The following is a 15,107-nucleotide window of genomic DNA, read 5'->3' on the forward strand; positions in this document are numbered from 1 at the left end:
AGTGGGACAATCCTTCAAGAAATGGCCAGACAAACCGCAGTATAGACAGAGATTTAATTGGCGTCTACGAAGTCTTTCTTCAGGTGAAATGGCCGATCTTAAAAGACCAATTTGCATGGGCTCACCCGATTCCACAGCAGATGAAGAAGAAGAAAAACGAGGGAGCAAAGGAGCCTTGGGAAGGAGCCAGGAAGAAGATCTTTCAGCACGTCTTTCTCTTAGGCGTTGATCCATCTGAATCACCAGATCAATAAGGCCTTCCAGATCAGTAGGCATTGCTACACGAGACAATTCGTCTCTTAAGGCATCAGAGAGACCAATACGGAATTGATGTCTTAAAGCTTTATCATTCCATTCCGTGTCTGCAGCGTACCTCCGGAAGTCTGAGATGTACTCTTCCACGGGTCGTCTTTCTTGACGAAGACAACGAATAGCTGCTTCAGCAGACACGTCACGTCTAGGGTCATCATAGATTTGACCCAATGCCTGGAAAAAAGTACTAGAGTCATTCAGGAGTGGACTTTGACTCTCCATGAGACGATGTGCCCAAGCTTGCGGTTCCCCAGACAGTAGAGAAATAATCACTCCCACCTTGACTTGTTCGGAGGCATAGGTCTGTGGCTTTAAGGAGAAGACCAGGCGGCAGCCATGGAAAAAAGCCCGGAAAAGTTTTCTATCTCCAGCGAATTTTTCAGGTAGCGCCACCTTGGGTTCAGAAAATGCAGGAGCAGAAGCGGTAGGTAGAGCTTGAGATGCGGGAGCTGGAGGGGGGTTGTCAGGAGAAGCAAGATCTTGTAGCTGCAGCTGGATCTGTTGATAACCCCCTTGGAGGTCTCGCACCGCCTTGGTGAGAGAAGTGATTTGCTGCACGAGGGCATCAAATGGCTTAGAGGCTTGATCACCGTCAGACTCCATACTTGGCGAAGTGATACTATCAGGCGCTGTGGTAGGTCTGACGAATTAATAGCCTCCCCTATGCCTCTTACTGGAACTCAGAGCCCGAATGGAGACAGGAATAAGTCCAGGTAGAGAGTAACAGAGGTGCCGGTAGTAGGTGTTCAGCAGCACTTGTGTAGAAACCGAGTCGAAGTAGCCGAATAGGGTAAAACGAGGACGTAGTCAAGCCAGGCAAGGTCAGGAAACAGGATCTGCGGTACCGAGGGAGAATCCGAAAGAAGAGTCGATAAACAGGCCAAAATATTCAGGAAACCAATGGATCAGACAGTCAAAGTTCAGGAACGCTTAGTGTCAAGGCAAGATCACTTCGCAGTGATTTGCAGGCCTCGGCGTCCTTTTACGCGCTGTGCGCATGCGTCAAAAACGGGCGCGCGCCCGCGAACCTTCGTCCGCGCGCGCGCGCGACCAACTCGACGCGGACGCGCCGATGCGCGAAAATGACGCGACCTCTCGCGAGGGCAGACATCAGCACCAGAGGACTGACAGCCCTATTGATTGGGTATACAATATACAATACCAGTTTCAATGCAATAAAATGTAGCTTTGTTCTACATAACATTCTGTTATATGATGTATTCCCATATGTCTTGCAGAGAAGGACAATTTACCTCTCAGCAACTGTGCCAATTAGTCTTAGACTATCCCTCTTGGGTTAAGCCTGAATTCCAGTAGGACTGAGAAACCTTAATAAAAAGCATCTGACAGATCTTTATTGGGCACTTGAAACCTATGGATGCCGTCACATTTCAAGGAACAAAACTTCTTGCTTCTATTTTAGAGGAAAGACTTTAGAAATACATAAATTGGGAATATTCATTGTTATCTGAATTGATGTGCTTATTCTAAGGACGAGGTCCAAGTTTATCTCTTTATACTCAGGTATGACTGGTACCTTTGAACAGAAGGCTTGTAAATCTTGTTCAGCCAATTCCTTGTGTGCACCTCCATCACAGGCACAAACTCTAGTAGAAACAATGATTGTGGGTAACAAGGAATAACCTGTGAGGCAGATTAACTGCTCAAAGTGATTTTATTGTTTGCACAATTATGTTTTGCAAACAATAAAATCACTTTGAGCAGTTACTCAGCCTAAATGAATCCCTATCTTGTCAACCTGTTTCTTCAAACAAACTCTAGAATGTAGTGCTGTGTACCAAGGCAACATAGAAAATCCCCTCCAACACACACATCCAAATAATCACACTATACTTTATCTGTATATATATTACAGTGCTAATTACTTCCCACCACTGAGGTTCAGTGTTGATAAATGCAGGTTATGCACTTTGGCAAAAATAATATAAATGCAAGTTATACACTGAATGGCAGTGTGTTGGGAGTTTCCTTAAATGAGAAGGATCTTGGGGTCTTTGTAGATAACAAGTTGTCTAATTCTGGGCAGTGTCATTCTGTGGCTACTAAAGCAAATAAAGTTCTGTCTTGTATATGTAGCCTACCCAAGGGTATGACTTGATATAATAGTGATATGATTGTGGTGACACTACAATATTCCCAGTAAATACCAACACAAGCCGAAAGTGAACTCAGATTTATTATACAGGAACTGGGCTGAAATGAATTGGTAATTAAATGCAGATATAGAGATGGTCAAAAAAATAACATGCAATGCAATTCAATTTATATCAGTTAAATCCACAATAGTATTTCATTATACCAATAAAGGTAACTAAGTATTTGACATGTAATATATGGATATTTGGCAGCTCCCCATAGTTCCTAAAAGCCGGGAACGGTGGGGCCCTTAAAGAAAAGTTCACTCCCAGGATCACTGGACTTTGTATATTAGCTTTAAATGTGTACTGTCACTTTAAATATAGTTATCCTTGACTCTGTACTCCACTTTATATTGGTCAGCAATAATAATCCCACAGTGACTTGGTGCAATGAGTGTCCTGTAGCAAATGGCACAGAATGTTCCTTCTGCAGAGTCTGTCTGAGCAGAACTATACTGTACAGTCAATCCCTGTGTTGCTTTTGCTCAAATGAGCTATTGGTTACCTGTATCTCAGCACTGCTGCACATTTACTACTGAGATGTGAGGCAGGAAAGTCAGATACTAATAAACTTGCTTGCAGGTCTCACTTCCAAAATATCATTACTGTACTGGAGGCTTGGAATGGCTCTGGCTGGTAGGGATGGGCGAATTTATTCGCCAGGCGCGAATTAGCGGCGAATTTGCGCGTTTCGCCGCCAGCGAATAAATTCGCGAAACGCCCGCGAAAATTCGCGGAAAAAATTTGCCGGCGTCAAAATTTTTTTTCCGAAAAACAGGCGCCGGCGTCAAAAACGAAACGCAAATTCGCCCATCACTACTGGCTGGATTTCAGTCTGCTTCTTAAACTGTGCAGGAGGATCTCTGCTCCCTCCCTTACAGCCTGGACACACACTGGCCTTTCACAGAAATCTCCAGCAGCTCTCAGCCACCTTTCTCCTCTCCAGAGCACGGCCTTCTGGGATTTGTAATCTCCTGATTCACATTATTATTTACACTGCTGCAGCTCTCTGAATAGCAGTGACTATTAATCCACCAAACAAGGTAATAATATATTTGCATAGAAACCTGCAGGGCTACATATAAAAAAGGGCATTAACTCAAGGGATGAAAACATAATTCTGCCTCTTTATAGGTCCCTGGTGAGGCCTCATCTGGAGTATGGGGGCAGTTTTGGACTCCAGTCCTTAAGAGGGATATAAATGAGCTGGAGAGAGTGCAGAGACTAAGTGCAACTAAACTGGTTAGAGGGAGGGAAGACTTAAATTATGAGGGGAGACTGACAAGGTTGGGGTTGTTTTCTCTGGAAAAAAGGCGCTTGTGAGGGGACATGATTAGACTTTACAAGTACATTAGAGGACATTATAGACAAATAGCAGGGGACCTTTTTACCCATAAAGTGGATCACGTACCAGAGGCCTCCCCTTCAGACTAGAAGAAAAGAACTTTCATTTGAAGCAACGTAGGGGGTTCATCACAGTGAGGACAGTGAGGTTGTGGAATGCACTGCCGGCTGATGTTGTGATGCTGATTCAGTTAATGACTATAAGAGGGACTTGGATGATTTTTTGGACAAAACTAGGAGGGTTGTGGATACACACCTGAGGCCACTTTCAAAAAGTTTAGAGCCCTGTCTAAATGATTCAAGTAAATATGCAAGTGCATGTAATTTTGAAACAGGGTTTTTTTGTTACAAAGTTATGATCATAATATTGATAAGCCACCATACCACGTCAAGGTAAAACCCCACATGGTGGTCCCTAACTATTTACCGCTAATCATAGTAAAAAAGGAATTTTACCTCTCTGTGTAGTAACAATTCTTTATGTAAACATCTCCAGTGCCTTAGTTTCAAACTATGTGCTAAATGACTTGGATGATTTTTTGGACAGACATAATACAAAGGCTATTGTGATACTAAACTCTATAGTTAGTATAGATATGGGGATATAGAATGTATGTGAAAGTTGGGAGGGGTGTGTGTATGGGGCTGGGTTTTCATTTGGAGGGGTTGAACTTGATGGACTTTGTCTTTTTTCAACCAAATTTAACTATGTAACTTTGTAACTATGTAACTATTCGTAATAATCTAATGTTTTACACTCAATAATACAATGTATCTCATTTATTTGTGTGTTTTAATATATGTGTGTATAGAAGAAATGGAACCATCATGGAACTCTTTGCATTTCCTGTGTAGGAAGTAGGATGAATAAATTAACATTGGAAAATCAATCAGCGGTTACCAGATTTACTGTGCAGTGCTTTTCTGACAAACAAGCTCTCCAGACCCCTCTATTTATGGTCTTTCTTCTTGCCTTCCTCATAATTCTCATTGGAAATGTCAGTGTTTTTGCAGTTATTACACTTAGGGGCAGATTCACTAAGGGTCGAATTTCGAAGTTAAAAATACTTTGAAATTCGACCCTCGAATTGAAATCCTTCGACTTCGAATATCGAAGTCGAAGGATTTAGCGCTAATCCTGCGATCGATCGATCGAAGGATTTTTCGTTCGATCGAACGATTAAATCGTTCGAATCGAACGATTCGAACGATTTTAATTCAACGATCGAAGGAAAATCCTTCGATCAAAAAAAGATTAGCAAACCTATGGGGACCTTCCCCATAGGCTAACATTGACTTCGGTAGGTTTTACCTGCCGAAGTAGGGGGTCGAAGTTTTTTTTAAAGAGCAAGTACTTCGACTATCGAATGGTCGAATAGTCGAACGATTTTTCGTTCGATTCGTTCGATTTCGTTCGAATTCGAACGAATTTAACCAATTCGATGGTCGAAGTACCAAAAAAATACTTCGAAATTCGAAGTATTTTTCATTCGAATCCTTCACTCGAGCTTAGTGAATCTGCCCCATAGTGTCCAACTTCACAAACCCATGTACATATTCCTGGGCAGTCTCTCCTTCCTGGATATCTCCTCCACCTCAATGACTCTCCCAAATCTATTAGTCATGCTGCACACACAAGACAAGACCATATCATTCACAGGCTGCATGGTTCAGTTATATTTCTTCATGGCATTCGCTTGCATTGAATTTATTCTCCTTTCTGCAATGGCCTATGACCGTTATGTGGCAATTTGTTACCCACTTCACTATGCTTTACGTATGAGCCTGAAACATTGTGCTAAGATTATAGTTGGTGTGTGGGTCGCTGGCTTTCTGGACCCAGTTATACACACTGTGCTAATGACAAACTTGTCTTTTTGTTCATCCAATCACATTAATCATTTCTTTTGTGATCTCACCCCAGTGCTAAAGATTTCCTGCAGTGACACCTCCCTAATAGAGATGATCACTTACATTAATGGGGTGATTGTGGGTTTTAATACTTTCACAAGCACCTCAGTCTCTTATGTTTTTATATTGTTTAAAATACTGAAGATTCATTCATCGCAGGGTAAGAAAAAGGCCCTTTCCACCTGTACCTCCCACCTCACTTGTGTTATCATCTTTTATGGAAGCATCATCTGTTTGTACATGAGACCAACAAAATCCATCAGTCCCAATCAGGACGTATTTGCTCTGCTTTATGCTGTATTGGTCCCTATGCTAAACCCTTTCATTTATACTCTGAAAAATAAAGAATTTAAAGCTAATTTAAGGAAAATTGGTAGTAGAATGTCTTCCATTTTAATGGCATAAATAAATCACAAAACAGTCTTTTCATTAACTGAGTTTGCAAAGTAATGTTGGAAATGAACTGAAATCTATGTAGTGAATAAATGAACTCACTGAGTAGCAAGGAACATACTGTAAGTAATATTAAACAGCCAGAATAATGGAATCTAGTGAATGATTTACAAGTATAGGTTCAGAGGCCTGATGGATTGTTACTGGTACTTGTACTTGTGAAATTTGACACCTATTTTTTATAAATAAACCCTATAATTAAATGATATGACCATACATTCTAGTGGCCCACTGTTGTTAGAAGAATCTTACAGAGGCCTGCCCTTGGCCCTTTGCCTTGTTTTGTTTATGAATGAATTGCAAGTACTGCCTCTGTTTTTGCTGATGATAGTAGGGCAAATTTATGGACTTTTGCAGCCTATCACCTTGAAAAAGGGAAAAGACGCCATGTGTTTTTCAACACGTAATCGAGGAAGCCCTATATACACTCCATTGTACTTCGCCTGGTCTGAACTGGCGACGACAAGTCTGGTGGAACAGCTAACGTTCAGTAAAATGCGAATTTTAGCGAATTAGCAGACTTACATCCATTCGCCAGAGCGGAAATTTGCCTGGCGATAGAGTGCGAATGAGCGCTAGTGTATGTCTCTTTCGCTAGTGAATTTTCACCTGCGCCCGTTAGTAAATCGGCGAAGTTCCAAAATGACGTCACGCTTGTGAATTTTCGCCAGCGTTGGTCACTTCGCACTTTAGTAAATTTGCTCCAAGGTTTTTCAGCTTGCCTCATTGGTGCAGAGCCCCTGACTGGGCAGCACATTGGCACATTCCTAAACACAAGGTTTTGCAATTTGCTAGAAATAATATAAACGCAAGTTAAAAATTTAAAAATCTTGACATATCCTTTAAAAGACCTGCAGAAATAAAAAGTGAAACACTCTTTAAGAAATATAAAACCGATGACTAACTCACTCGTATTGATTCATCTAGTGTGGACAATGAGAGTCGTTTTTCCAGCCAAAAAGGGGAATCCCACGGTTCTATCTTGTATTTTGACATATATAGGGGTATATTTATCAAAGAGTGAAGTTACATCTAGAGTAAAATGCTGCCACTCTCCATTCATTTCTTTGGGATTTTTAAAAGAGTATTTATCAATGGATAAAAGTGAAAGTTCATCCTTTGAGTAACACTCCTTTCAAAATCCCATAGAAATGAATGGAGAGTGGTGGAATTTCACTCTAGTGGGCTGTAGCCATCTCTAAAGTTAAATATACCCCATAGGAGCAGATTTACTCAAGGGCAAAAATTTGCCAGCGACCACTTTGCAACCATCGCTACACTTGGCCAGGTGAAAATTTGCTCAGACAATGCTAATTCAGTGGAATGAGGAGTTTCGTCGTGGGCGCCGAATGCTGTCGACGTTTCGCTAGCGTTACTTCGGAAATGCAAGCAATTGAAAATAAAGATGCACTAGCGTTCATTTCTGCCTAGCGCAAATTTGCTAGAGGTCTTGCGCTCAGGTTAATTTGTATATGGCAGGAAATTTAAAATTGAATGGACGTATATGTTTCAGCAAATACATTACATTACACAAGTCCAGGGAACCTTAATAAAGAGAATAGAGTTGTTATAATGCCCTACACATGAGCCAACTGTATATGGTCCATATGTTAGAAAATGTATGGGGGAACCTGGTTACCCAAAAAAATTTTTAAGGACTTTTGCAGCCTATCCCTCTGAAAAAAGGAAAAGACACCAGCGGTTTTTCGACTTAGAAGCTTTTTCCACTAAAAAATATGATGTAAGCAACAGAAGATTGAGGATGATCTTTGCACTCCATTCTACTTCTCCTGGTCTGAGCTGGTGAAGGCAAGTCTGGCGAAAGAGGTAACGATCAGTAAAATCTGCATTTCATTGAATTTTCGGAGTAATGTCCATTCGCCAGAGCGAATTGTCGCCTGGCGATAGAGTGCGAATGACCACTAGCGTCTGTCTCTTTTGCTAGTGAATGACGCCTGCGCCTGTTAGTAAATTGGCGATGTCCCTGCGGGCGGTAACAATAGCGAATTGACGCTAGCATTCGCCACTTCGCCCTCGAGTAAATCTGCCCCAAATTCTTGCATTTTGACATATAGGGGTATTTATCAAAGAGTGAAGTTAGAGATCACCTCAGTCTGCTAGTGTCAGGACTGCCAGAATACCCGAGGGCGCTGTTTACATTCTCGGCGGTCAGTGAAGATCCAAGATGGCGGCGCCCATGCTGAACACATGGCTGCAGCGTCGCTGCATGATGATGTCATCACTGGTGCCGGGATCTCGTCATAAAAGGGCGCCCAAAACACTGTGACGGCGCCCAAGAATAGGATTCAAATCACTACTGATCCTGGGTTCCTGTACTGCCTGTTTTCCAGCCTTGATTCCTGCTCCATCTTTGATTCCTGCTCCCAGCCTTGATTCCTGCTCCCTGTCCGTGATTCCTGTTACCTGCCTGTGTTATTGAACTTTGCCTGGACTTTTGCATCTGATCTGCCTGCCCTCGTTAACTCCTGCCTGTGACCACTACTACTGATTCTGCTTAACCCTTTGGATACCGCGACCTTGCTCCCACTAGAGGGCTTCCTCCTTGATCCAGACTACCTCCCTGGAGGGAGCTCCCGGCTCCCTGACAGCTAGAGTGAAATACCGCCACTCTCCATTCATTGTAATGGGGTTTTTAAACGAAAATTTATCAAAAGGTGAAAGTGAAATTTCACCATTTGATAAATAGGCCTTTAAAAATCCATAGAAATGAATGGAAAGAGGTGGTATTTCACGCTATCAGACTGTGGTGATCTCTAACTTCACTCTTTGATAAATATACCCCATGGTCTACAATTCAATATAATACGTAAAATCATTAATATAATGACCCTGTATTAAATGAGATCCTTGAAGGTGGCTGCAGGTTTGTAACTAGAAGGACAAAGACTCTGAGTGGTAGTTTATTCCCCAGTCTTGTAGTGACCAAAAAAAGAAATTAGCACTTGGCTGAGTTCCATAGGAATGTATAAATGTGGATCAAATTGCTGCATTACTTGCAAATATGTAAATATAACAAAATATTTTGTTCAGATACTACTAATAAGATTCACTATATAAAGCAATTCATTAACTGCAATTCAAGGTTGAAGGTAATATATCTAGGCTTGGGCGAATTTGACCCGTTTTGCTTCACCAAAAATTTGCCACCATCGAAATGTCGCCGGCGCCCATTAAAGTCTATGGGCGTCGAAATTTTTTTGATGCGCAGCGAAATTATTTTGACGCGCGTCAATTTTTTTTGTCACACAACGCCATACACGTCTATGGGCGTCATTTTCGGGGCGAAACAAGGCGAAAAAATTCGCCCATCCCTAAATATATCTCATACCTGTACTAAATGCAATATACAATACATGGGTCAATACCTCAAGATAGAATAGGTGAACGTATTACCAACATTACTAATGAGAAATGCACAACAGGAGTAGCTAAACATTTTCTTGATTTCTCTAACAGGTCACTTGTTTATTTTTCAACCCCACTAGAGGGGGTGATATGGTGGCCGAATTATTAAGAAAAGAAACAAAGTGGATCTTCTATCTTAACATTAGACAACCTTCTAGAATTAGATAATGTCACTATTATAGCTATACTCATAATTTTATACTGGAGTCTACTTAATAGAATCTACATTTAATATTTTGTGTTTACGTATTTTTGTTGTAAAAGTCTGTATATAATAATTATTTTTTAAAGGGATACTGTCATGGGAAAAAATTTTTTTTCAAAATGAATCAGTTAATAGTGCTGCTCCAGCAGAATTCTGCACTGAAATCCATTTCTCAAAAGAGCAAACAGATTTTTTTATATTCAATTTTGAAATTTGACATGGGGCTAGACATATTGTCAATTTCCCAGCTGCCCCAAGTCATGTGACTTGTACTCTGATAAACTTCAATCACTCTTTACTGCTGAACTGCAAGTTGGAGTGATATCACCCCCTCCCTTCCCCCCCAGCAGCCAAACAAAAGAACAATGGGAAGGTAACCAGATAACAGCTCCCTGACAGAAGATAACAGCTGCCTGGTAGATCTAAGAACAACACTCAATAGTAAAATCCATGTCCCACTGAGACACATTCAGTTACATTGAGAAGGAAAAACAGCAGCCTGCCAGAAAGCATTTCTCTCCTAAAGTGCAGGCACAAGTCACATGACCAGGGGCAGCTCGGAAATTGACAATATGTCTAGCCCCATGTTAGATTTCAAAATGTAATATAAAAAAAATCTGTTTGCTCTTTTGAGAAATTGATTTCAGTGTAGAAATCTGCTGGATCAGCACTATTAACTGATTCATTTTTTTCCCCATGACAGTATCCCTTTAATGTTGTTGGTGCCAAATTATTGTCAACCATCCATGTAATTAGAATCGCTGTAAGAATCATTGTGATTGGCTAATTTTCTCATAAATGGTATGTACCATGCAATGTCTCATTAGCCTATGAGTAAGTGCCTAGGAATGGCACAAAATGCGCTAGGCTTTCTGTAACACAAGTAAGATGTAAAACTTTTTTTGTTAATAAAATAACTGTTAGGGGCAGTTTTATCAAGGGGCAGATTTATCAAAGGTCAAGGTGAATTTCGAATGAAAAAAATTAAAATTTCAAGTTATTTTTGTTTACCTCGACTAGGGAATAGTCCAAATTCAATTAAAATTTGCAAAAAATTAAAATTTTGAAATTCATCATGTACTGTCTCGACCATTTGCCATCTAAAACCTGACAAATTGCTGTTTTAGCCTATGGGGGACCTCATACGTCAATTAGGGGACTTTGAAAAATCGACGTTTTTTTGGGGAAAAACTTTGAATCGAATGCGATCAATGCGATATTAATTCAATTCGTACGATTCGAATTCGGCCAAATACGGACCTATTCGATCAAAAACTGACCTATTCGACCAAAAAAAACAAAAACTTAGACATAATTTCGGTTGGTCTTTTTGAATTCAAATTTTTAAGTTTTTTCAATTCAAAATTCTACCCTTGATAAATATGCCCCCAAGAGTCAAATTTTGAAGTATTGGGAACATGTGAATAAAATAGACCAACTGAAATGTATCAAAAAAACAATCAAAGTTTATTTTTCTGGGTGAATAGGCCGCTTTAGTTCGAATTAGAATCCTACGAATCGAAGTAACAGGGTATTCGATCGAATTCGATTCGAAGGTTTTCCAAAAAAAAAAACCCTGCGATTTTTCAAAGTTCAGAAATTGGTCCCAAATAGGTTCTAGGAGGTCCCCCATAGGCTAAAATGGCCGGTTTGTGCCATCCTATTCTTTACATGGTCGTGTATCTTCATATACATGCATGGGTTTCCTCTTGGTGCTGAAGTTTTCTCTTAAATTCCAAAAACTTACATGGCTGGTTAATGGGCTCTTGATTAATTTCACTATAGTGTCTGTGTAAATGAGATATTAACCTTAGATTGTAAGCTCCAAAGGGGCAGATGTATAATCTCTGTGCACGACAACAATATTTCGCCGCGCCAAAACATTTTTTTGACGCCCATAGACTTTAATGGGCGTCGGCGACATTTCGCTGGCGGGTAATTTTTGGCGAAACGAAATGGGTCAAATTCGACCATCCCTACTATGTAACTATGTAATGGCCTCAGGTTAATGAATACCTAGAGGCCGATTCACTAAGGGTCGAATATCGAGGGTTAATTAACCCTCGATATTCGACTAGGAATTAAAATCCTTCGACTTCGAATATCGAAGTCGAAGGATTTAGCGCAAATAGTACGATCGAACGATCGAAGGATTATTCCTTCGACCGAACGATAAAATCCTTCGAATCGTTTGATTCGAAAGATTTTAATCCAACGATCGAAGGAATATCCTTCGATCAAAAAAAGTTAGCCAAGCCTATGGGGACCTTCCCCATAGGCTAACATTGACTTCGGTAGCTTTTAGATGGCGAACTAGGGGGTCGAAGTTTTTTTTAAAGAGACAGTACTTCGACTATCGAATGGTCGAATGGTCAAACGATTTTTAGTTCAAATCCTTCGATTCGAAGTCGTAGTCGAAGGTCGAAGTAGCCCATTCGATGGTCGAAGTAGCCCAAAAAAAACGTCGAAATTCGAAGTTTTTTAACTTTAAATCCTTCACTCGAAGTTAGTGAATCGGCCCCCTACTATTATACTATTGAATGCAAAATGTCAATTGTGCTTGAAACTTCACTTTGCTTACTGCACTTGCGGGCTTGTGCCCTATTGATTGGATATACAATATACAATACCAGTTTCAATGCAATAAAATGTAGCTTTATTCTACATAACTCTCTGTTATATGATGTATTCCCATATGTCTTGCAGAGAAGGACAATTTACCTCTCAGCAACTGTGCCAATTAGTCTTAGACTATCCCTCTTGGGATAAAGCTGAATTCCAATAGGACTGAGAAACCTTAATAAAAATCATCTGACAGATCTTTATTGGGCACTTGAAACCTACGGATGCCGTCACATTTCAAGGAACAACACTTCTTGCTTTTATTTTAGAGGAAAGACATTAGAAATACAGAGATTGGAAATATTCATTGTTATCTGACTTTATGTGTTTATTCTAAGGAAGAGGTCCAAGAGGTCCATCTCTTTATACTCAGGTGTGACTGGTACCTTTGAACCAAGGCTTGTAAATCTTGTTTAGCCAATTCCTTGTGTGCACCTCCATCACAGGCACGAATTCTAGTGGAAACAATGATTGTGGGTAACAAGGAATAACCTGTGAGGCAGATTAACTGCTCAGAGTGATTTTATTGTTTGCACGATTATGTTTTGCAAACAATAAAATCACTTTGAGCAGTTGATCTGCCTCACAGGTTATTCCTTGTTACCCATAATCACTGTTTGTACAAGTTTATCTCTTGGCAGTTACTCAGCCTAAATGAATCTCTATATTGTCAACCTGTTTCTTCAAACAAACGCTGGAATGTAGTGCTGTGTACCAAGGCAACATAGAAAATCCCCTCCAACACACACATAAAAAATACCCACACTATACTTTATCTGCATATTATATATATATATATATACTACAGTGTTCACTTCTTCCCACCGACTTTACAAGTACATTAGAGGACATTATAGACAAATAGCAGGGGACCTTTTTACCCATAAAGAGGATCACCGTACCAGAGGCCTCCCCTTCAGACTAGAAGAAAAGAACTTTCATTTGAAGCAACGTAGGGGGTTCTTCACAGTCAGGACAGTGAGGTTGGGGAATGCACTGCCGGGTGATGTTGTGATGCTGATTCAGTTAATGACTATAAGAGGGACTTGGACGATTTCTTGGACAGACATAATATCAAAGGCTATTGTGATACTAAACTCTATAGTTAGTATAGATATGGGGATATATCATTTATGTGAAGGTATGGAGGGGTGTGTGTATGGGCTGGGTTTCATTTGGAGGGGTTGAACTTTTTCAACCCATTTTAACTATATAACGATTAGTAATAATCTAATGTTTTACACTCAATAATACAATTTATGTGTGTGTGATTTAATATACTGTATGTGTGTGTAGAAGAAATGGAACCATCATGGAACCCTTTGCATTCCCTGTGTAGGAAGGAAGATGAATAAATTAACATTGGAAAATCAATCAGCGGTTACCAGATTTACTGTGCAGTGCTTTTCTGACAAACAAGCTCTCCAGACCCCTCTATTTATGGTCTTTCTTCTTGCCTTCCTCATAATTCTCATTGGAAATGTCAGTGTTTTTGCAGTTATTACACTTAGTGTCCAACTTCACAAACCCATGTACATATTCCTGGGCAGTCTCTCCTTCCTGGATATCTCCTCCACCTCAACGACTCTCCCAAAACTATTAGCCATGCTGCACACACAAGACAAGACCATATCAATCACAGGCTGCATGGTTCAGTTTTATTTCATCATGGCATTCGATTGCATTGAATTTATTCTCCTTTCTGCAATGGCCTATGACCGCTATGTGGCAATTTGTTACCCACTTCACTATGCTTTACGTATGAGCCTGAAACATTGTGCTAAGATTATAGTTGGTGTGTGGGTCGCTGGCTTTCTGGCCCCAGTTATACACACTGTGCTAATGACAAACTTGTCTTTTTGTTCATCCAATCACATTAATCATTTCTTGTGTGATCTCACCCCAGTGCTAAAGATTTCCTGCAGTGACACCTCCCTTATAGAGATGATCACTTACATTGATGGGGTAATTGTGGCTTTTAGTACATTCACAATCACCTCAGTCTCTTATGTTTTTATATTGTTTAAAATACTAAAGATTCATTCATCCCAGGGTAAGAAAAAAGCCCTTTCCACCTGTACCTCCCACCTCACTTGTGTTATCATCTTTTATGGAAGCATCATCTGTTTGTACATGAGACCAACAAAATCCATCAGTCCCAATCAGGACGTATTTGCTCTGCTTTATGCTGTATTGGTCCCTATGCTAAACCCTTTCATTTATACTCTGAAAAATAAAGAATTTAAAGCTAATTTAACGAAAATTGGTAGTAGAATGTCTTCCATTTTTACAAGATTTAATGGCATAAATAAATCACAAAACAGTCTTTTCATTAACTGAGTTTGCAAAGTAATGTTGGAAATGAACTGAAATCTAAGTACTGTCTCTGCTTTTGCTGATGATAGTGGGGCAAATTTATGGACTTTTGCAGCCTATCACCTTGAAAAAGGGAAAAGACGCCATGTGTTTTTCAACAAATAATTGAGGAAGCCCTATATACACTCCATTGCACTTCGCCTGGTCTGAGCTGGTGACGGCAAGTCTGGCGGAACAGGTAACATTCAGTAAAATGCGCATTTTAGTGAATTAGCGGACTTTGTCCCAAGGTTTTTCAGCTTGCCTCATTGGTGCAGAGCCCCTGACTGGGCAGCACATTGGCACATTCCTAAACACAA

General features: G+C 40.3%; 2 protein-coding genes across 2 annotated transcripts; both read left to right on the forward strand.

Annotated features, from left to right (window-relative positions):
- Positions 1-4,678: 4,678 nt before the first annotated feature.
- LOC108696051 (olfactory receptor 8D1) lies at positions 4,679-6,131 on the forward strand. Its single transcript, XM_018225041.2, has 2 exons — positions 4,679-4,839; positions 5,342-6,131. Exons 1-2 carry the CDS (start codon positions 4,679-4,681, stop codon positions 6,129-6,131), a joined length of 951 nt encoding a protein of 316 aa, XP_018080530.1.
- Positions 6,132-13,779: 7,648 nt separating this feature from the next.
- On the forward strand, positions 13,780-14,772 carry LOC108695720 (olfactory receptor 1019). The gene has a single exon (XM_018224692.2). It carries the CDS (start codon positions 13,780-13,782, stop codon positions 14,770-14,772), a length of 993 nt encoding a protein of 330 aa, XP_018080181.1.
- Positions 14,773-15,107: the final 335 nt, after the last annotated feature.

Source organism: Xenopus laevis, chromosome 7L, assembly GCF_017654675.1.
Source record: "Xenopus laevis strain J_2021 chromosome 7L, Xenopus_laevis_v10.1, whole genome shotgun sequence".
Classification (NCBI taxonomy): Eukaryota; Metazoa; Chordata; class Amphibia; order Anura; family Pipidae; genus Xenopus; species Xenopus laevis.